General features: G+C 39.7%; 1 protein-coding gene across 4 annotated transcripts; it reads right to left on the bottom strand.

Moving 5' to 3' along the window:
- Positions 1–179: 179 nt before the first annotated feature.
- On the bottom strand, positions 180–24,017 carry abcc5 (ATP-binding cassette, sub-family C (CFTR/MRP), member 5). Of its 4 annotated transcripts, XM_079465666.1 has the most exons (30): positions 23,949–24,017; positions 21,988–22,141; positions 18,247–18,395; positions 16,354–16,509; positions 15,948–16,092; positions 14,807–14,877; positions 13,182–13,415; positions 12,779–12,952; positions 12,552–12,699; positions 11,371–11,519; positions 11,189–11,296; positions 10,481–10,834; positions 10,273–10,344; positions 10,036–10,160; positions 9,518–9,590; positions 9,114–9,317; positions 7,962–8,105; positions 7,732–7,828; positions 7,462–7,646; positions 6,932–7,078; positions 6,719–6,848; positions 6,357–6,639; positions 6,043–6,229; positions 4,123–4,212; positions 3,820–4,009; positions 3,576–3,735; positions 3,176–3,254; positions 2,864–2,977; positions 2,568–2,732; positions 180–1,480 (listed from the first exon to the last, which is right to left on the bottom strand). In XM_079465666.1, the coding sequence occupies exons 6-30, from the start codon at positions 14,837–14,839 to the stop codon at positions 1,379–1,381; spliced, it is 3,747 nt and encodes a 1,248-aa protein (XP_079321792.1). In that variant the 5' UTR covers positions 14,840–14,877; positions 15,948–16,092; positions 16,354–16,509; positions 18,247–18,395; positions 21,988–22,141; positions 23,949–24,017; the 3' UTR covers positions 180–1,378. The 4 variants fall into 4 exon arrangements, with proteins under 4 accessions (XP_079321792.1, XP_079321789.1, XP_079321790.1 ...); XM_079465663.1 differs by lacking the exon at positions 14,807–14,877 and having other exon boundaries at positions 23,949–23,996; XM_079465664.1 differs by lacking the exon at positions 14,807–14,877 and having other exon boundaries at positions 23,905–23,984.
- Positions 24,018–24,570: the final 553 nt, after the last annotated feature.

Here is a 24,570-nt window from a genome sequence, read left to right as displayed (position 1 = left end):
CAACGTGATGGTGAATAAAAGATGACAGACTTTTTATTCAAGGGTGAACTGGTTCTTAAAATCAGTTGTTATTGTTGTTTATGGATGTATGTGTAATATTTTTGAATATCGAGCATGTGACTCACATTGGTTCACCCTTTTTTAATATACCCGGATGAATTAAAGAAAGTAAAAGTGCATCTAGAAAAAAGCGCTTTAATTCAGATCCCAGCACAGTAACTCAAATGATCAAAGACACTCTTGGGTATCAGTCAGATATCCCATTACAATAAACGTCATCCCTTCTCAATATTACAGAAACACAAACACAACAAGTGTAAACCTAAAATAAATATATTGAGACTGCGGAGAGCGCTCTCTCCTCTCATTTCGCCTTTTTCACAAGGCATTTAAGAAACCATGCTAAGGCTATGGAAAATAATGGAAATATCAAACAGGGTCTGACGAGGGACGCATTGGAAACTAGCTTTCCCTTCGTGCAGACCATCACAACCTGATGCAGGAGGTTCATTTATACGTCATCTCTTTGTACCAGTGCTGTGACCATGTAACCAACACACAAAAACAAAAAGGACCTGTAAAGCGAATCAAGCCATTACGCTCGACTAGCATCTCTCCTGGGGAAAAGTAAAGTGAAGAGATCTTCATCCCACAGAAGAGCAGATGCTCAGTGGATGCAAAGTGCAATCAAAATAACAATGCATTCATACGAAAACCGAGCAAAACTGATCACGTAAGAGGAAACTATAAAAGGTACAGGCAAAATGATAACAGTGGAAATAAGCTATAAATATACAAGGCCTCTTAGCTATAAACGACTGAATCCTTGGTGTGCCGAACAAGGATACAGTAAAAAAACAGCACTGTTTCTCTCGTGCTTGTTCAACATCACCTGTGCCAAAGTTTAGGGTTCTCACGAGACGACAGTTACACGCGACGGTCAAGTTCAATCTGAAACAGTAATGAAAGATGATACATCTGAATGTGTGTGTATGTATACATATTTTACACGTTACTGTACATACCCTGCAGAATCGGTACAAAAGGAGACTCTGCACCAAACTTGTAAATATATATATACTCATATAAACAGAGATTATACTCTGTGAAACGCACTGTTCGCGTGGATGGAACTACATTTCGTCGTCTGTCACGTAAATAGCATTCCAGCGTTTCTTGACCTAACCTTTTAAGCTTACACAAGAAGTACATCTTAGCAGGCGTGCCCCTAATGACAGCCCATGAGTTTCATGGAAATACAATAATCTCCCTCCACAGGTCCCTGCGGGGCTGAAGGAGAGAGCGACATCGAAGCAGCGATGACTGGAATATCAATGAAGAATGTTCCTCGGGAGCTGAACCTTGGCTCGAACGTCCTTTAGCCTCTTACGGAGATTTTGTTCTCCACCGCTGCCAGCATTGCGGAGAAGCGAGAGTTTTCGTTGGCTAGAAGCTTGGACGGCTCGTCGAATTCCACCACCTGGGTTCAAAAAAGGCCAGACGTCAGTGTACCAGAAGAACCACAGAAAACAAGCTTCCTTCATTAAAAAAGAATTATAGTTGTAACAGTTTTTATTATAGACCACTCTGCAAGATGTAAACACTTGTCCCGCTGCACTTTAAAATCTAAAATCTTAAAGATATTCGTTTGCAATTTTGATTTCGTGTTCTGTTGTTTGTATTCGGTTCAAACGTTTGTGTAACACAATGAAAAATTGAAACAGTAAGTAGTTTTGTTTACATTTTCAGCTTTGTTTGAAATCTCTAAAGTGGTCCATAGTTTTATATTAAGTTTTCTGTACCGTTGAAATATTTGTAATTGGCTTTCATTTGTATATTTTTAGTTTTCATCTTCATTTTAATTTAATGTTTTAAACAATTTTGTTATTTGCTTATTATTTAAGTTGGTTTTCATTTATTAAAAAAATATTTATTTAATAGTTGTAGTGCCTTAAACTTATTTCAATAACATTTGTATTTGTGTTTAGTTTTTGAAAGTTTTTCCAATAATATTTAGTTTTACTAAAAATATTTAATATTTTAGTTAATTTTCTTTTATTTGAATTGAATTAACAGAAATGTTTTAATCCTTTTTCCTTTTGGTTGACTATACTAACATAAGACACCATGGAAAATAGTGCCACTGTAAAGTAAAATAATTTTGAATACAGTTTTTTGCAGATAAGCCCAAACCAAGCAGGTTTCACGTGAAAGCAGCATCATCGAGTCGCTCTTGTGATACTTCAATGTCTTATGCCAATCGATCTGCGCATAACGGTTATAAAACTTTGTGTCATCTATGAACAGGATTTGTGAACCTCATTTGATTGATTTATATCAGCAGTGGAGCTGAAGACTACAACTCCCATCATTCCACACTCCTTCACAGCATCTTCAAATAACACCTTGTTATGGTTTCAAAAATATTACACATTGTAATTTTGGAGATTACAAAGACATCCTGTACACTGACTTGCGCAGATGAAATGTTCACTCCAGAACTAAAAATATGCACTAAGAAAGTAAACAATTTGAATTTCATGTGGGTTTTAAAATGAAGACTGTACCTGGCCCTGATTTAGCACCATGATACGATCACAGTTGAGTACTGTGTGCAGTCTGTGCGCAATAGTCAAAGTGGTGCAGTCCTGGAATGCATTACGAATCGTCTCCTGAATTAAGCAATCTGTTTCCGTGTCCATAGCCGCCGTGGCCTCGTCCAGGATCAGGATCTAAAAATTGTGAGAAAACAAAGTAATTGACCTTGTCAAACGGGACAAATTCTGTTCTGAGTTAACTGTGCCACTCTCATGGACTCGATCAAAACCAAACTTGCCTAACAAGAGATTCTGGTAAAACTCACCTTGGACTGTCTCAGAAGAACTCTGGCCACACAAAGCAGCTGCCTCTCACCCACAGAGAAGTTCTCTCCGTTCTCCACCACCTCCGACTCCAGCTTCAATGGCAGCTGAGAAACCTGGAAAATAGAAGAGACACAACGACGGAGGGAAAATAAAAATAAGTCATCGGAGATCCAATGAAGTTTTCGTTCCTGCCCTTAGGTGCGACAGACAAATTGAAAAGGTGTCATGTAAAATAATTTGCAACATAAAACTACGTTGCCTGTATGTTTTAAACACAATACATCACTTGAACTTCAATCTCTTTGACTTACACATTCTTTCATGTGTGTCCTCTTTAGGGCATCCCAGATTTGCTCCTCAGAATACAGGCTAAATGGATCCAGGTTGGATCTGTTGAAAAACAACACCACATCCTGAATTACTTTCTTTCTTCTGCAGAACAAGAAAGATATTTTGAACAATGTCGATAACCAATCAAGACACTGACCCCTCCTGTGTATGAACTCAAAACTAAGGCTGAAACATTTCTCAAAATATCTTCTTTTGTGCTTCACAGAGGAGTCATATACAGGCATATTTATGCTGTCTAAATCATTCCATATCTAGAGCACTATGTTTCGATGGTGAATGAAACAAATACTACAGGGCCCTAACAGTTGTCATGAGGCATCCCCTTTAGGAATACAGTCAGAGAAGTACCCCGGCGCCTACCTGACAGTACCACTGAAAAGCACTGGCTCCTGTGGAATGATTGACAGTCTGCTGCGCACATCTGCAAGGCCGATGTCGCAGATGTTGATGCCGTCGATCTTAATAGAGCCACCGCAAGGTTCTACCAACCGGTACAGAACAACTCCAAGAGAAGACTTCCCTGATATCAGATTGAACCCACACAGTATTTACCTTTAACAGTCGAATACTTGGCAGAGCTATGCTAACCGTTAGCGAGACTGACCTGAGCCCGTCCGTCCCACAATGCCGATCTTTTCTTTCGGTCGAATGGTGCAAGAAACTTTCTTCAGTACCAGCGGGAGGTTGTCTCTGTACCTCATCTCTGTTCCATCAAACACGATCTCGCCCTCCTGGGGCCAGTCGGATGGAGGAGTCTTGTTTTTCACCCGGGCTGGAGCCTCCAGAGACAGAGACTAGGAGGCCGAGAGTTATTTTGAATAAACCTGTTCTCAAGTCATCGTGTAACTGAATGAAATGAAACATTAGACAACTTTGAGCTGTCAGTCAAATATTGTAGGACCAGTACCTTGATGTAATGATTTATTCTCTGTACTGAGGTGAACCGAGCCTCAGTCTCAGAGGCCAGGCGAACGGTAAACTGGAATAATCCCGTGAGCTGTGAGAGATAAGAGATATTTAGCAGTCAGCTTCCTCTATACCTGATTTGTTGTCTAATGTTAAAGGACCAGTTCTAATTGTTTTCATTTTTGGGTGAACTGTCCCTTTAATAGACACTGTTACCATGCCAATCATTTATGAGCAAAAATATTTGTGTTTGGCATTTTTCACACTTGTTTGGTCCAACTTTTAAGTAGTTTCCCCACATGTCTCTTTTCACATTGTGCTATTTGGCACTGAACTGTTTGCATCATTAATGTGTCTCAGGTATCAGAAATAGTGAGAATTGTTTGCTTGTCGCTTTTTAATCATGTTTCTATCCCTTCGGCTTTGCTACCGTTCTAGTGAAAGTTTGTCTAAGTCCTTTAAAGTTAATAAGCAATAATCACTCAATAATTATGTAGTCATTTGTTGTAGTCTATTTTATACAACATTGTAAAAAATAACATTACTGTCCACAATGAAGTCACAAACTGTAATTAATGACATTTTAACCAAACATAAAGAAACATAAATATCAACATTCATGTTAGATGTTACTCTGTTGTCAAAGTTTTAAAGCAGTGGATCTCAAGCTTCTTGACCCCCATTATCCTCAACATACATGTTAATATAATCAAACACATAAGATATATCTTTATTTTGAGTTAGCTTATTTGAAAAAGTTGTACCTTTTCCTGTCACTGGGGTGGTATCCTTAAAGGAATAGTTCATCCCAAAATAAAAATTCGGTCATCATTTACTCACGCCCCTCATGTTTCAAACCTGTATAAATGTCTTTTGTCCAAATATCTTTCTCTGTGTTAATCGGAACAATGTTAGCAATTTTCAGTTCTGGGACATGATCCACAACCATAGTAGGAAAAAAATATTGGATTTTGTTGGTCTGTTGAACACATAAAGCGATACTTTGAAGAATTCTCGAGATGTCCCGGAACTGAAAATGGCTAACAATCTTCCAAATACATTTCTCCGTGTTCATCGGAACAAAGTCATTTTTACAGGTATGAAATTATATGAGCGTGAGTAAATGATGACAGAATTTACATTTGTGGATGAGCTACCCCTTTAAGTGCTCCGAACGACATATTGTGTTCTTTCAGGGCTGTGATCACGATTATGATAACTTGCAGAATAAAAGTTTCCTGTTTACATAATATATGTCTGTGTACTGTTCATATTATTGTTGAATATATAAACACTTGCACATACATGAATACATATTTGGGAAATATTTACATATTTTTATATCATCAAATTATTGGTAAAAAAAATTATATGTTTTATATTGTTCTATATCCATGTATGTGTATATAAATACAAAATGAATATGCACAGTACACATCACATTCAGAATAAAAGTTTGTGTTTACATAATATACCTACAAGTAGTTTGACAGCCCTACCTTTAAAGGTGCAGGTCGATTTTAGGGAAACAAAACATTTAAATTTAGATACAATTATGTTTAAATCATTGATGATGTTAAATAATTTGTTTTAAATAATGAAATAATTGAGTTCTACTGGTTGAGAAACACTGATATGGAGCCATCTGTCCATTGAAAAAGGGGATTTCAAGGGACCCCCAAATATAGTGAAGATTTTGTGAGGAACCCCTTCCTAAAATAAATATCCATCTACATAATCTATATCCATTTATATTTGTATAAAATCTTTTAAGCTGTGCTAGATAATAATAGGTGTGATATTATAAAGACAACATATAATTGGCTACAATGAGAGTAATGTAGGATGTATGACTCTGTCCAAAAATATTGTCCTGTAGCAATTTTCATTTGAAAACTCCTGCATTAAAACAGCGACTCACCTGTACGGCGTAGGAAATGGCCAGGCCTGCATAGGCGGGAGGAATATTTCCGTGCATGAGGACGATCATCAAAGCCGTGATGCTGATGAGAGCCACGCTGATGACATCCAGACGCACAGCAAGCCATCGCATGGCGCAGCTAAACAGATAGAAGGGAGCCTGATTCTGATCCAGCAGTTCCTGATACCTGTGGGAAAAAAGCACAAAATATATAAACCCAGCACAACGGAAGCCTCGAGTAGAGAAACGTAATTCAAGTAGTATCGTATTGACTCGCCCTCTGACTAAATGTAATGTAATATCCCAGCATTCACCTGTTCAGGAATTCCTCCTCTTTCCCGTAAGCGTGCACTGTAGTGAGGCCCTGAATGCTGGAGGTGATGTGAGACAGGAAAGGCGACTGTGTGACGTTGTCTAATCGTTTGAGTTCCCTAATGAAGACCCGAGACACAACGTGCAGCACAGTAAAGAGAAGCACCAGTGGCCCTACTGCCACCAGGAACCATGGGAAAATGCTGCTGATCACGCCCAGACAAAACAGGACCAGAATCACGTTCTGAATGAACATCTCGGCTTGAAACGGTAGACGTGTATCCACTGAACAGAGAGGAAAAGACAATCGTCAAATGTTTGGCAAGTAGATTTTATAACATACAATATCCAGGTGAGAGTTTACCTTCATCCATGTCTTTATTGAATCTGTTGAGTATGCGAGCCGTGGGTGTCGTGTCAAAAAACTTCATGGGACTGCGAAGGATCTTTTGGAACAGTTCGTCGTGGAGCTTCGAGGAGGCACGCAGAGTTCCCTAATAACAAAACAACGAGACGCAAAGTCACCCCCAAGTTCAATGTGACTATAATTCAGTTCATGACGTTAAAGAAATCTCACCTTGACAAACACGATGCCTCGCAGTAGTTTGAGAAGAAGCATGACAACCATAGACATGGTGTAGACGGCAGCGTAATGGTGCATCTGAGGATTATCTTTCATACTCTCACTCAACACTGAACTGTTTCCAACCTGTACTGTTGTGTTCTGTTGAATAAGACGGTTATATTTATTACAAAACAATTTAGCGTTTGTCAGACACCAGATGAGAAACTCAATTGTGCACCTTTATGTCTTTCCCCACCATTGTTGAGATTTTCCATAATTTTATGGAACAACACCTCCCCAAGTCTTTCCAGCTTTTCTTGTTTTCACTGTTATGCAGTACCCATGACTTATAAACATTGTCTCTGGATCTCAATATATATTGATACATTTGACGTTTTACACAAGTAAATAAATTGGTGTATTGCGTGATGAATGTGGCTGCTGTGCACATCGACCCAAATCTCTTACGGAGAGATTTCAAAGCTCACAGAAGTGAATGCTTTGTGCCTTTCCCCTCATTCAAACTGCCCACACTTTCTTACCCCGCTGCCCTGTTTGATCCAGTAGCTGAGCCACCAGTTGCTAAAGGCGGTGCTGCCCACATTCAGAACAAAAAGTGCCATGATGAAGAAGAAGACAGGCAGGCCTCCTAGAGCCTGGATGTATACTTTGTACACCGACCAGGGCACTGAGCCCTTCCCTTGCTCCTCCACCTGCATCAGCTGACCTGAAGAAAAGAAGCGAATGTGTGTAAATCGGCAGGTTATACACGAGACATAACATGAGGAAACATGAGTGTAACACATTCATACCGTTATCCTCGTTGGCTGTTTTTTCCTTTTTGACGGATCCAGCCTTGTTTTTCTCTAAAGGTTTCTTCAGGGAGCTCCCGGCTTTCTTATTCGGCACCTGAGGCGACCCAAAGCATTTAAAGACTTTCACAATAACACTGTCAAACACATTTGACATTCTCCTAAAATTTTAAATATTTTTCGTGTTTTATGGCTGAAACTTTTCCCGTCTAACCACAACAGATACTGACCTCCATTATGGGCGAATCTCCCAGTTGTAGGCTGTTGAACATGGCAGCGTAGTCTCCGTTCAGATTCATCAGGTCCTCATGACTGCCCTGCTCAGTGATGCTGCCGTCACGCATTACAATCACATCATCACAGTCCACCAGGTACTAGAGTATAGAGAAAAGTTTAATAAATATGTTAAAAACACCCTGAGATATTACTGCATGTTCATTTAGTCAATGACAACCAATTATTGTGTATTTGCAAAACGGTGGATCGTGTGGTTTGATGCAGGTTTAAAGGAATAGTTTACCCAAAAATGAAATCCTATGAGTATATGACTTCCTCACCTCAGCTAAACACAATCGCAGTCATTTTAAATATCTTATGGCATCACAACACTAGGGATATTAGTGTCCCATTTTTTACATTCCCAAAAGTTCGTCCCTCCTTCATAAAAGTAATCCACACGACTCCAGGGAGTTAATACATACGATAAAGTTATGAGTAAAAATTTATATTTTGAGACAATTTACATACGCTTGGATTTCGTTTATTTTCAGGGAGTTTGATCCAAAGTTGATCAGTTGAACACAAAGAAAGATATTTGGATGAATGTTAGAAGCTGACATTTCTGACATTATTGATGTCAGTAACTACCATAGTTACTAAACTTGTTTGCTTTCCGAATTCTTCAAAATAGCTAATAATAAATAAATAAATTGTGTCCACTATGGTAAAATTGTCAGCTGCTTACATTCTTCCAAATATCTTCTGTTGTTTTCAACCATTTTTCCTACTATGGCAGTAAATAGTGGCCAAGAACTGTTTGGTTACAAGCATTCTTTCAAATATCTCTCTCTGTGTTCAACCGAACAAAGCTTTTTATGCAGGGAGTAAATCATGACAGAATTTGTGTTCTTGACTGAACTTTCCCTTTAAAATGACTCAGACTATGTTTGGTTGAAGGAAGATGTCTGTGTTTGATTATAGAATCACAATTTACTTAATATTAGTCTTAATTTATATGAATATCATATTGTATATTTATTGTATTAAATGAAAACTACTCAACAGTTATTGATTCTTTGTGGTGGTCTGCCGGAAGTTTAGTTTGGGCCACACAACGTTTGTTTATGTTGATGCCACTAAATCCGTCTACAAGTGTAAAATACCTGAAGCTGGTGAGTGACGAATACGACGGTCTTGCCGCGCATGTGCTTTTTAATGGCGTTGTTGAAGATGTGGTTTCCGACATGGGCGTCCAGGGCACTAAGAGGGTCGTCCAGGATGTAAATGTCCCTGTTGCTGTATAAGGCTCTGGCCAGACTGATCCTCTGACGCTGACCGCCGCTCAGATTGGCACCACGTTCTCCAATCTAACATGGGGAATCAAACAACCGCTGTCCTTTGACATTGAATCCCACCATGTATTCAAAACCAACAGCTGTCTGGGTTGCTCGATGAAACTTTGATTGTTTTTCATGTGATATGAAACACAACATCTGTGGTCCTACAGACCATGTAATATGGCCAAAGTTTGTGAACTTATTATTAGGAGTGGCTTATCAGGTGTTACCTCAGTCAGGTCAGCATTAGGGAGAATAGCCAGGTCTGGTCTCAAACAGCAAGCGCTCAAAATAGCCTGATACCTATAAAAATAATAGTATTACTCTTTAAGGTAAAACATCAGGAATTTTTAAATAAAGCTTTTGGATTTTGAAGTATTTCAAGTGATAGTTTACTCAAAAATGAAAATTCCGTCATCATTTACTCTCCCTCATGGGGGACTTTCTTTCTTCCGCAGAATTTTCATTTCTGGCTGAACAATCACATTAAATAACCAAGCGATGTGTTTTCTGAAAAAGCACGGAGACTATTCAATATCAAACGGTCAAAATGCTCAAGGTTATCTTATCTCTGTGCTGAGTCACAGCACGACTTTCTTAAATGTGCGAGCTGTCCTTTTTAGCTCTCTCAGTCCCCTTAACATAAAGTCCCCTTCACGCAGACTCATTCACGTTGTTCACAACACTGCCATTTCGTTCAACTGAAATGAACAGACATGTTTTAGAGTCACATTTATTTGGTCCTTACCTCTCTTCTTCCATTTCCTTGCCGAACTGGATGTTGTCACGAAAGGTGGCATTAAGAATCCAGGCCTGTTGTGCCACGTACGCAAAATCTCCATCAACCGCGATGGTCCCTTCTAAAAGTGTCATCTGGGATATGTGTGGAAAAAAGGATTTCTAAATATATCTAATGGATCCATTATAGGTCAGATAAGACCACATCGCTATAAATGACATCATTCAGAGAACAATAAAGACTCACCTGGCCAAGAATGGCAGAGATGAGAGATGTTTTGCCACTTCCCACACTGCCACAGACTCCAACCAGCTTCCCCTGTGGATTAAAACACAAAAGAGATTATCATCGACCCTTTCCCTTTTCATTTATTTCTTTTTCCGTTTTGTATAAAGGTGCTTTGCAATGTGCATTTGAAAAAGAACTGTGAAAATCAATAAAGTAAAGCAAGAACCTTCTGTATAGTGAGATCAATGCAGTGAAGAGTTCTCTGCAGTCGTTGGCTGATGGTTGGCACTTGTAGGGTGTGATCATCAGGGCTGGCCGTCATGTCTCCAGACACATCATTCAACAAATGGCCATTCTGTTCCTCCTCCAATATCGTATGATGTTTCGAGTCGTCGCGTTGGTGCCGTTTCTTGCGACCTCCTTTCATTCCCAGGCCTACGTAGGGTGTACCACGGGGCGTAGGCTGAGCACTGTGACTCCCCGTCTCCCATGCCAGACTGGCACCGGTCAACTCAATGGCAATGGAAGGATTCCGTGGCAGCTCGCGTATCATCTTGACCTCGGCCATCAGGAGCAAACTCTGAAGAACCATGAAAAACCCAGATCAAAAATAGATCAATTCATCTTGTGGGAAGGACATTTACATTTACATTTATTCATTTGGCAGACGCTTTTATCCAAAGCGACTTACAAGTAGTTTTTTTACAGTGACACATTACTGCAGAGCAATCAGGGGTAAGGTGTCTTGCTCAAGGGCCCTTCAGTCATGACCTGCTGGCACTGAGATTTGAACTAGCAACCTTCTGATCACAAGCCCAACGCTCTAACCCCCAGGCCACAAGTAAGTGCCTATTTTAAATAATTCAAATAGTTGACGGTATATACACCAGCCGATTATGACAGATGAGAGAAGAACATGAAAGAGAGAGCTCACCTTAAACCTATCTATGGCAACAGATGCCTCCGACAGTGATTTGACTGAGAAAGGTGTGACCTTCAGAGCAAACGTCATGGCATTGAAAACAGTCACGACTGTGAATGCCTGAAAAAGCATAAAAATAGCTGAGTATATTTTACGGCGGTAAAGACAATGTATGACAATACTAAGCGGCGTACCTGTGCAGCAGTGAGGTCATAACCTAGCAACATGTGGGTGGAGAACGTCGCCACGCTGGCGATCACAACAACGATGGGTGCCACCCCAACCGTTATGCTCTGGAAATATCCAGTACGTTCCAGGATCTGCCGCTCCTCACTTCTTATTCCTGTTTAATTGAACGGAGTGATCAATAAATATACATGCACCAACAAAACCACTGCAAAAAATTACATTCTCTTCTTTAATTCTTCTTAAATTTAAAAGAAGAGTTCATTTGCAAAAACAGAAAACTTTGTAATCGGTTTTTAACATTTTCCAAAAACATGTTTTTTAATGTACATTGCAGTTGATTAAATATTGATAACAACCCAAATATACAGCTTACTAACACAATAAAAAACATGAATTGTTTTTATATATCTGTATTTGTAGTTATCTGTATTTGCAAAAAACTAAACGATATAAATAAGAAAAAGGGTCAAAATAAATTACATTGATGTTAAAAACAAGAAAATATATCTAATATTATGGGGTATGAATAAAGTTTAATCTTTAAACTTGAATAAAATTGAATTTCTTTATTAAGAATTCAAGTTCTTACCCCATTACCAGACATTTTTTCAGGTTTTAGGCGTAAACTTAATTTAGATATTTTTCTTCTAAAACAAAACGGTCTTCTAAAAAAGGGTCAAATGTAAATGCATCGTGGTTGCTAAAAAACTAAAACTAAAATAAAGGACTAGTTGGACAGTTATTTTAACTGGAAAACAAGACAAAATACTAAGAAATTCATTTATGCGATAAACACAAGGTGTAGAATGTAATGTTGTGATGTTGTTTTTTTAATTGCTCATTGTTCAATAAAGACAAGGAACAATTCACAACATAAGACACAACTAAAAGGGTGAACAGGAAAACAATGACTCAAATAAATATTAAAAAAATACATCTGAGACCAAGAAAACATAAAAAAAGAGAAAACACTTTTAACCCATTTCAAACGCTGACATAAAAATAGATTCTTATTATTTGGCCATTTAAGTAAAGAATAAATGTTTTCCAGGTGTGGTCAAGCTCTAATATGACTTTGTCAGTGGGAAAGGGCCTTTGAATACTGTTAAATATAAAAAAGGTTGAGACCCCTGCATTAGCGCTTACATTTTTCCATTAGCTTATGTAAAATACACTAAGAACTTACGTCGCACTGCTTGCGAGAAGGCCTTAACCCAGGCATACATCTTAATAAACTTGATGTAGTTCAAAATCTCATTCATCTTTTGAACCCGCTGGTCAGTCACAGCCACTCCCTTCCGCCTGAAGTACGCCGTCAGTCTGGAGCTGAACATCTGCCGCCACATTAACAACAGTTAATATTTTCCACAAGCAAATCAAAACTAATCGAAGCACTTGAAACAGAAAACTCACCATGGCGGGATAGAAAAGTATGAACACAGCCGAGCCCAAGAGAGAAGTCGGCCCCAACACGTATACATTATATCCCATTCCCAGCACAGCCACCAGGGGGCCACCGGCCAGCAGACTACCCACAGCGGCAGCCTCAAACATTCGCTGTCCGTCGCTCGAACACATATTGATCAGCTAAAGAGAGCCGAGAAGACAACATGAACAAATCCCTCTGCATACGCAAGTGTGAAATATACATATACTACCATAATCAGGTCCAATATGCGGACATCACCTTCTTTAGATATTCATAAGATATCCTTCACTCTTCCATCTCTTCACCACTCAATACTCTGCTCCTAACTGCCCTACAGTTAATGTGAATACAGTTTGGGTACACCCCACCCACCCCTCAACCTCGTACCTCTCCCATGGTCTTGTCCCGCAGGCTGCGCAGACGCAGTATCTTGTGGAAGGCCATGGTGAGGATGGCTCCGCGCATGCGCGTGCCGGTGCGGTAGTTGAGCGCCCAGGTGAGGGCCAGGGACCAGGAGCGAATCAGCTCGGTGGTCAAGAGGCCCAGAACCAGCAGCAGGCCGTAGGGCAGGTTGGGTTCGCTCATCTGAGTATACTCCAGTAACCGCTTCACCACAAAAGCCTGGGGAGAGGGAGGACGAGCAAGGGGGCAACAGGACACAGCAGACGTGACTGAGGATACACACATATCGGCGCACCAGCACCATCATGGCAATACATCAACAATTTAAGAGCTACTGTGACCTTCCTGACATTATTACATCCTTCATCAGATTCTATGTGTCATAATTTCTAGTCATTGGACACAGTGAGCGAGCGGCAACGACTACTGAATGTCAGCCTGTGTTCTAATAGCTTTACCTTAAGCGGCCCTTTTCTCTAGCCTTTGGAAAAGAACAAGAGAAACATCAAACAGTTCGGATCGGTCTGGGACATATGAGACATTTTACGTTTGCTAGCAGTGTGAATCATAATGCCCCATGGTCGGGGATTCAAAGACATTTTACCTACAGTCACATCAGGTTGGGGTACAGCATGGAGACGTACGTTTGTTTTAACACCTGAAAATTAATATCAATTAAATCAATCATTAGTAGCACAGTGTGCGAAAGCAAAAAAAAAACAAGACACATTTTAAGAAACTCATACAAGCAGGTAAACACACACGCACACAGTCGCACCCACACGCACACCGTACTCATGTCTCATGCACATACGCAGTCAAGGATATGCACACATAAACTGGCAACACGGGAAACCCCATGTGGTTGAACACAGTGGTACTATTTTTATTAAAAGACACCTTCAAACGTTCACCTTGAAAAAAACATTCAGCAATTATAAAATACACAACAAGCAAGACAAAACATGAATCAGGCGAGTCAATATTCGTGAGCATGAAAAACAAAAGGCACATTGTTTCATGGGAAAATAAATCACATCTTGTTCTTTTTCAGAGTCCGTATGGCAGTTGTTGGCACTTAAAAGCTGTCCCGTTTACATCTAATTGAGGTTACTGGGGCAGCGGTGTACATGTTACCAGACCCATTTATGCAACATTGCATTAGACGCGCTACGTTGCCCGAAAAGGTGTCCATGAAATGGGTTGAAAATCCAGCACCACATTGGGAGCAAGAATCGTGGGTCTGAAAATTGCACTTTCAGTCCAAAATACAAAACCCCAAAAACCCCACAAGTCCGTTTTCCTTTGAGTACAGGAGCTGGTTTGGAACGGGAAGGATATCTGCGGTAGTCTGATCGATTGTCCATTGGCCCAACATGTTGCCCACATTCATCGCCATACATACATTGACAAAATGGACGGTTTGACAATCCTTTGCCAACCACTAACCCGGCCCTTGAGACATTTTCGTATAATTTCAGAACACATAGCAAGACTACAGAGATCAAATTAGAGAGGGAAAACAGAAAGAAAGAGAGGGAGAGATAAAGAGAGGGGCAGCAAACAGCATAAACTCTTGATCCAGCCCTGCATAAGAAACATGCCCTTACCTCCCAGGATTCCTCAGCGGCTCTGCCTGCCATTTGCTCTCCCCGCGGGTTAAACGGACACCCTGTGGATTCTAAAGAATAGCCTCTGTCACATGTCACACACATGGGGACCCAGCGACCTCTGACCCTCAACACCCCCGCCCGCCTTACCGAAAAACCCCTGACCTCAGTCATCAGAGCAAGGACAGGTATCTCTTCAAGGAGACGTTCTACAGGGAATCGCTACATACAGGAGAAGTCAGCTCACAGTGTTTTGATAAGCCCGATTTTCTCCAAAGGTTGAAGGAGACAGAGCCTTGCTGTGTTGCCCATGGTGGGACAGTGACAGAAGCTCTCCTTGAAGAAAATGTTAGCCTATCCTCCTGATCTACAGTGACATCCCTCTAAACCCCTAAATCTAGGTTGTACCCAAAATCGTAAAACAAGAATCCAGATTTCTAAAGTACTGTGGGTAAATAGTATAGTCTATACTTTCGAATTCAATCTTAATCATAAAAGCAGTTCCCAACATTTATCACCTGGTACCTAGAAGGCAACAGAAACACAGAAACTGCACAGTCATGGTGCACCAGTTTTTCCCTTAAAGGTTTTTTTGGTTTTGCGTCAGAGGTCCTGGAAAACGATGACTAAGATTCTTAAAATAACAGAGCATTTAAAATCAATAAAATTAGGAAAGAACTGAAAGACTGATAAAAAAAACGTCCGACCAGTAACAAACCATTACATCTTTTATTACACGTTTATTAGACATTTATGGCGCAAAGTTCTCCCTATTTTATGGACAGCATGTTTAACTATTTGGCACAAAGCATGTTGTAATACTCGTTTGGCATTGGCACTGGTCGTCATTAAGGCACTTTATAAATAGCATTAAGAGTTATATGAATTGATGGTTTTGGGAGCCCCATTTGAACACCACAGAGATTCAGTATACAGTATCAATGTTTAACACCTTTTAGGGACCGTCTGAACACTCACCTGAGGGGCTGAGATTTGATTTTGATAGTTGGGCCTATGAAGCTAATAATACACAGACAGACAGATATATACATATACTGTATAGAGAGAGAGAGAGAGAGCAAGATAGAGAAGAAAAGACGAGTGTTGAATGGCGGGACAGAGCTGAGATGGTGTTACTTACTGGTCCACTGAAGCCTGCGAGTTGAGTGACCATAAGGCAGACGATGGACAGCAGCAGACGTGTGCGGCAGAAGAGCCACACCACACGATGAAGAGACGCCCCGTCTCCTAGTGACCGGACTTCTTCATCCCAAAGTCCCACCAGCCTGCGCACAATGATTTATGAACATCTCCAATGCGATTAATTGCTTTTTTGTTTTTATTGTTTACAGTGCTTCAAACTTAAAAATATATCAAATATAGTTTCATAGCAGAGATTCAATTCGATCTATTATTTTGTCATCTCCAAATACAAAATAATTACACTTATTTCAAATACACATTAAATAATCAAATATTTAAAGATTTAATAATTGCAACAGCCTATATTACCAATTTAAGTTTAATGTCAATGTATGGGTACTGACCGGCGACGATTGGTCTCACAGCTCTCAAACTGTGACACAGGCCACACATCTTCCAAAAACAGTTGACCCTTCTTATGGGCGAGCACAGCCAGCGAGGTCAACCAATTAAATGTCATAAAAGAGAATAGACCAGCATTGTCCACTGGATGCTGATGCCTGTGATGAGAAAGAGACACAAGAGATTATTAAATGTAACTATCATTTGGGCTATTCTATTCACTCTGGGAAAATGCTAAGTTTATAACTGGCCCTCACTTTTTTTAACCCTGTTGCACCGTTACATTTTCCACTTTAAATAAAATAGTCTGCTCTTTTTAACATGCTTTTTGGAGACTAGAAATCATTGTTTTTTACAGTGATTTTCGGAATATAAATATAAAGTACAAAAATTATTTATTCTTAAAGATCAGTTAACACACGCAGTTTCAAGTCTGGTAATTGATATTTGTAAATAAAAAAAACTACTGACAACATGCAAAACAGCAAATGACTTTTCAAATGCATTTCAGTGATGGATGTTATATAAACGGTGGATATAACGCTGGATTTGGAGATGGAATAGTCCTAGTGCTGAAAGATACCGGACATGAACCACATGTCACATGTCTGTGTTTTGTTGGCAATCAGCAGGTTCGTGCATGATGTAAACAACACAAAGTTATAGTGAACCAATAGTTATGCAGGGACAATGTATTGCGATGATGTACTGTGTGCTCGTGATTTAGTTCCTCCCCCCGCACACCCCCAGCAGCTCGTATTTTGCAAATAAACGTACATCAGTATCTATCTTTTATAAATGTGACCAAACTCAATACTCTTCGAAGATACGAAGTATGCAATACTACTCAATAGGTACTCAGGATTAATATGAGATTGGCAGAAACTGTGTGTGTTATGGCAGCTTTAAGGCACATACAAACTGAAAGGTACTGACAGAATTTACTAAATTACTTTGTTGACTGGTTAGGCTTAGTACTAGCAATAATGAACAAATTGCACCTTTCACAATTTAGTATGAAGTGTCACACCATGTCACACCGGACGCGACATGACAACCTGCTTGTTCGTAATGGGTTTGCCGCATTGCGCCACATCCAGTGTGGACAAAATATGAAATTATAATGGGTTCTAATGCGTATTTTGTCGTGTCGCGCCTTTGCGTCCGGTGTAGACGCAATGTTATAGTTCATTATGGCCATTATGGATATGTGCAAGGTGCTTTTGGAAAGTTATGAAAAGATTTATTATTTTAAATTGACGGAGTAAAAAATTACATTTAAGAATTTATCATGATAACTACAGATTTGCATACAGGTTGGAACACAAAAATCCTTTTAGAATTTTCTATTTTGGGTGAACTATCCCTTTAATTCAACCCTGTCTAATGGTTCATTCAACCCTGTCTAATGGTTTGTCCTCTATAGTCTAAACATTTTGTATAACAGCCCAGATGTTTTACCACTGCACCACACCCTATAACAGGAACATGCCTGTTGAGTCTATGTACAAAAACTGTTTGTTTCAAAAAATGCTTGAGAATAACAGGGAGTACATGAAAGCCATTATTTATGCAGTGAGTTTATATAGCTGGAACTTCTATTGGCACGGCTTCTCAAGGTTTATTGGGCCTTGGACATTTGAGAGTTTGACCTTCAAACGCATCTGGAAATGGCCATGCCGATTTCTTACAGCTCTGCTCGCTGCCACAGCTTTCCTGTAGCTCTGTGGTAAGAGCATGGCGTTGACAATGTTCGATCCCAGGGGATTGCACATATTTAGAAACAAATGTATAGGATAATGCAATGCAAGTGGCTTTGGAAAAAAGCGTCTGCCAAATGTCTAAATGTAAAATGTGATATAAAGGACACGTCGAACAGTGACTTTAATACGTACTTGCTTGTGGAGCGGATAGGCTTGAGTACGCAGACACTGTGGTGGTATTTACTTCTCCCGACCTCATCCTCCAACTCTTTGGGGTGAGTGGCATCGCCTCCGTCCAATGAGAGGCCACCCTCAGCTCTCGCTGCCGTTTCGAAAGCATCCTGTAAGAGATTGGGGGGTTAGCTGGCAGTTTTTGGAGCTTGAGACTGTGCGAGCTTTTTGCCTTGCAGCACTTTTCAATGGAAAAACGTGACATTGCAAAAGCTGTTTACAGGAAATGAAAGAAGACATGTTTGTCAGCAGACATATGGCAAGGGCAAATATAATCAGCGAAAATAACAGAGGAAGGAAACCAGACACACTTCTGAGACGACCCATAATGAACGCTTACAGGGAAACTCACACAAGGGGAAGAAATCGACCATGTACTGCAAGCCTTCATTCTGGATTGAAATCATGTGTCTATAATGTCTGACTTTACAAATCACAAGTAAATACGTTACGAGATAAATGCCTTAAACCGCATTAGCAGTCAATTGTTCTGGCGTTCACGTGCAGAAACACGCTTCTTCATTTGCCAACAACCACTCTGCCCGTCTGGCGAACAAAATTTTATGACAGGCCAGACAACAATAAAGTTTGTGTTGCCCGCAGACAGCTGAGACCACAGTTGATTATAGAGGCCGTTTCCCCTGGCGATGAGTGCCATGGAGTATTCTGCGGATAACAAGTGCACCGAACTGTTAATGTGTATGTGCATGCAAGTAAAGAGAGGGATACACAGACTCATGTTTTAAAACCCATGAAGACAGAAAAAGACTGCAGGATTAGCCCGGTAAAAAGAACAGCATGTGCTTAAACGCCTTATGAAGAGAGATTAAAACCAGGGTGTGACTCTTCAAACACCACTAGCAATGGAAGCAGTGCTGATATACAACCGTGGTCCATATCTGGAATTAAAGATAAATCTTCATGCTCTGCCAATAAATCTTTAGATGTTTCCATATAGGCGGTTTCAGCAGCAACAACATAAACAATCGTTATGTGGCCCAAACTTTTTTTTAAGATGTATTTTTGGTGTTTTACCTTTATTTGTTCAGATTAGTGATAGAGAGGACAGGAAGCGAAGTGGGAGAGAGAGAGAGAGAGAGAGAGAGAGAGAGAAGGGGGTGGGTTTGTGAAAGGAGATGGGAACTGCCCACAAGTCTATAGGCTCTGACATGTGGCCAAACTTAACTTCTGGTATACCTCCTCAAAGAATCAATACCTGTTGAGTAGTTTGAATTCACTTAAATTAATATACAATAAAATAATAATGTTAAATATTATGAATTAAATCCAAAATAAATAGTTAAATTACTAGCTACTAGCCTGACCGATTAGCAAACACACACCTGGAGTTAACTTAGAGGCGCGTGCATCTCATGAAACTGTCTGTAACGCATTAGTGGCCTCGTTCGAAGATACAGTCAAAATACAAAACATAAGAATATACAATTTAAGATACAGTTTAAAAAAAATAAGTCTGAATTCCTATATACTTTTCCTTAGTAACGTATTGAACGGTCCATGATTAATGCGTGATGTGTGTACGTTTGTTTAGATCCTAAGCTACATGCAGCTTGTAATGCACAATACTGTTAAAGGGATAGTTCACACAAAAAGTTAAATACTATCATCATTTACTCACCCTCAGGTTGTTTCAAATCAATACCTGCCAAACACGAAAGGAAGATATTTGGAAGAATGTCCGGAACCAAACAGATCTCATCCCCCAATGACTGCCATAGTATTTATTTTCCCTACTATAGCAGTAAATGGGGAATGAGATCGGACATTCTTCCAAAGATCTTCCTTTGTGTTCAGCAAAACAAAGAAAGGAAATGAGATCTTTAACCAACGGGAATTCCCACTCATATGTGTAAAAATCTTATTTTTTTGAAGACTACAAAACAAAAACACTAAACTTGAGAAAGCCGCAAATACCAGTACAATGACAAGTGCAAACTTTAGTAAATCATGTCGCGTCATTCATTTAAATACTCTTTTGCCCTAAAGTTTGCATCTGAAGAGGAAACGCATATTATATTATACATCTATATTATAACCATTTTTTTACAGCCGCCTGTGAGAAATTATGGAAGTTGCAAAAGAGTTTGGAAATGATCCAAAGAGGAAAACAGGTTGCAGAACAGATTCTCTTTCATTCTGTCTTTTTTCCTTTTGCATGACAAAAAATAAAACATTTTGCATTCAATTATTAAACCGTTACTGTACGTTTCAACCTCACCTTGTCACAGTTATGCGGTGATGTACGATTGAAACTTAACAAATGCAAGATGATTTATTATCCTAGATAAAATACTGGATCTAGCTATTAAGTGTCAAACGTATTAAGCACAGAAAATATGTTCACATATTTGACAGAGATGTGCAGAGAACATTGAAACATAAATGAGGTGTAACAATGAAACTCAGTGAGCCAATTTTCTTGTCAGGCACCCATGAATCATCGAAGCTTCAGCAATTCTGTCACGAGCTCACATGGGAAAATGCTGGCAAAATAAAGAAACGTTATCTGGGGCTGTTCAGAATGCAGAAGTCAGGAACTGAGAACAGAACGATGTAAAAAGCAGAGCGAGAAAGAGACAAACACGGCCGATGGCTCAGCTGTAGAGTGCCAGTGGAAACCAGAAAGTAAAGTAAATTATATTTGTTAAAATGCAAAAAGAATACATTTTTAAATAAAAGTAATATGCACGCCTTATTAAAAGGATGCATTATGTAAAAGCATACATAAGTATTTGTCATGAGGTAACCGTAGAGGAAAGCAAGTGACTAAACAACTTTACACCTTTGGCTACAGAAGAGAAGCCTGTCGTGAAAGTGTTTCGCATTGCTGTTCAGCACGTGCCGGATTTACCCCTCCCCTCCTCATGTCCTCGCTCACGTTGCACAAACACAAAGCTCATCTGAGCTCTGAGGGGGCATCGACCTATCAGCGGCAAAGGCTGCTGTACGCATCACAGGAAACCAAGACTGCAATTGGCCGTTGATGCCAAACAGGGCGGGCATCTATTAAGTAAACAGATCCTTCAAGAATGAACAGCCAACCACTGCCTGCATAGATACACAGCATCCCTAGTGCAATACCGAATGGCTGAGACATACAGAGAGAGGGTGATGGAAACAGACAAAGAAATTTTGCAGGCAAACACAGGACCCTCTCTGTTAACATGCTGACAAAATGCTGACGTCCAGAGCGTACGGGATACAAAAACAATCACAAAAGAGCTTGGATGCTAGACACAAACAACAAGCAAAGCATTTGTTCTTTAATGTTCCCTCACATGACATGATCTTCATACCTCAAAAACAACCAGGAATGCATAATACCATTGACAAGGAAGTATAATATTTGATTTATTGTATTTTTTTTGTTTTTTTAGGTTAACATTACATATAAACAAGAGAATCACCATCACAGGTTCTAAAAAACTAAATCATTTGAAAGTATTCATTATTCCTATAATAGAAAATATGCATTGAGGTAATGCGCAATATGTTATGTTTGGGAGTCAGGTAAGTGCATTCACAATAAAATATAAACATACGTGGCGAGTGATGGAAATTGTACGAAATTCCAAAGAATGATTTTGAATATTTAGCTATTTGGACAAGGTTCAATATCATTAACATTTGATTTACAATCACAAATGCTGAGAAATGACAAAGCACATATGGGTGTCTGACCTGGACTTTAGACAGCTGGTAATGGTCTTCTTCAGTGCCGGGTAGGGTCTCTCTGGATGGTACAGCCCTGTATGCAGAGCCCGATGCCAGACAGTCCTTTCCCAAATCATGTTCTTTCATCTTCTTTTACCAACATCTGTCAAAGTCTCTAAATCTGAACAAATATGAGAAAATAAGCAACTGTAATTTGATTATGCCGTGTTCACACACAACGCCTAGCATCGCGTTCCGCGACCTGTATTACTCGATGAGAAAGTTCTTGCTTCAGTTGAATTTTTCAACTTGGGCATTTACACCTTTTGCGGCGTCAAGCGCGCGTTTGCGTCTTCACATTTGTGACTCTCTATATCATTTCCTCCTGCAAATTGCTTGATTTGTGTTTGGTACACAGCATTAGGTTTTATTATCTTACAAAACTTTGGGAAAACTTTGTAGGAGAGCAACAAGCAGATCGGTGAACAAAATGCTTGTTAAATCTTTTAAATTAGGTTCATATAAATCTACCAAACCGATTCACAAAGATTGGAATAATTTCTCGAGGTGTCTTAAATAAATCAGTAATTATTGGATGCTCTCATAAATGTTGAAATTTAAGAGATTATCATATTCTATAATTTTACAAAGTTTATGATGCCAAGAACCCCTAAATATGAGGCTCTCATGGAACCGTTTTCCTAAAATATAAAACCAGATATACATTTTCACGACTTAAAGATTTATATAACATTACATAGATTGATATCACTTAGATTGATTTTTCTCTTGGAGATCCTCAGAAAGACTATGAACTTTCCAGAGGATTCCTGGACTCTTGTTCTGGGCGTTGTTATAAGGGTTTGGACACAGGCCCAAGTGAAAAGAGACCCCCTCCAAACCACTTTGATGTTCTAGACTGCAAATATGCCTCTGGAAGGGTCTTCTTCTGTTTACTACGTCATTCTGTTGTATTGTGCTCTACGAGTAGTTAACTATTACATATGCCAACATTAGCTCCAAAATAAATGTGCTGTATTCCCGGGGGATATAAGCAACATATGATCTTGACCGGTCATGAGATAGGGTCAGTCGAGGATGGAGAAAAGCCAGATTTGTCTAGGCAGGTAGCCAATCTGAAAAGTTAGCGTTAAAATAATATAAGGAGTTTTTTTCCTCGGCTTTTATGGATCGTGTCGCATAAAGAATGAATACACACAACGACAAATTCATTGGTCTACTGTATATCCTGCAAATAATCAATAAATGGTTCGTGAAGAAGACGTTACCCGGCATGACCTGGGAAAGTTAGTAAATGCTACAATGTGGATCTTTATGATGTTTTGCGTAATCGCTCTCGAGGCCTCCACCGGCGTATATGAGAACAAACAGTTTCGGCTCGTATGGAGGAAAACAACAGACAGCTTCATATACGAACATTTACAAGACCGCACAGATGTCACGTTTACATTCTGTAGGCCTGTCCGTATTTTACAAACGTATAGCGTAAAGAAGCTGTGCGTTTAGACCACAAATCCCCTTTAACGTCCTAATTCAAAATCTATTGTTTTAAAGACCTCCTAAATTGAAACGACACAACATTGGTCATGTCACGTAAAACCGAATAACATATTTGGCACAAATGAAATGCGCTAAAACAGCGCATCATTCCCACGGCACAGACAATAGATGACACCTAACATCAGTAACATGTAACGCTATAAGACTCCGCGCAGAGTCGTGTCCGTTATAACAACACATAGACTTACATACCAACTTCTCATTAATAATCAGTTTAATATGCTTTAAAGAAAAATAGCTCTTAACACCTGACAGGACATTTCAAATGATGTTAAACCAATAAACCGTTCAATTATCTTTAAAACGCCGTGTCAGATGTACAATTATGTCAAATGTAAAGCGAAGTAAACGATAAATCCTAACCTAAATATGCAATAAAAGATCAAAGTTTTCATTGCGGCAGGTACCTGTTCGTTCCTCTTGATAGTCTGCGGATCTTCAACAGTGGATGGAGCAAAACAACTTCGTTATAAACCAGCTATTTGAAGGAATCAGACGAACGCTGTTCTGGGAAATGTAGTGCGAGGAGCGGTTCCTTTCACCGGTGCTCGCGTCTTCAAACTACAATACCCAGCGTTCACCGCGCCGCAAAAGCGTCAGCGCTTGTTGGATGGGCGGGGTTTATTGCGGTAGAGAAGGGGACGCGCATCCTCTGCAGTCACACGCTAGTATTACAGGGCGATGGGAAGCCTGTTCATCACAGTGGAAAATTACAATTCTAGACATTGCGTTGCAACGATAAAATTGCGCATTATGTAGAAAAACTCGGTTTCAGTAAACTACAGACACAGCACAGGAACGATTCATTCAAATCAACTGATAACATCGCATCGCCCCTAAACAGTTTTAGCGTTTATCATTTGCATCAATGTGTTGCCTTTATATCTGAACCTATATTACACTTCAGCAGCTCTTGCTACACACCTTCCCGCATTTACGGTCAATTTAGCTCTGCGTCAAGTGGCGATACATTTTACTTCCTAAAAGCGTGTCTGTTCTCTTGCATTAAAACTATAATACCATGAGGGA

Source organism: Barbatula barbatula (assembly GCF_947034865.1).
Source record: "Barbatula barbatula genome assembly, chromosome: 10".
NCBI lineage: Eukaryota > Metazoa > Chordata > Actinopteri > Cypriniformes > Nemacheilidae > Barbatula > Barbatula barbatula.
Note: the sequence above shows the minus strand (reverse complement) of the source record. Positions and strands in the feature narration are given on the sequence as shown.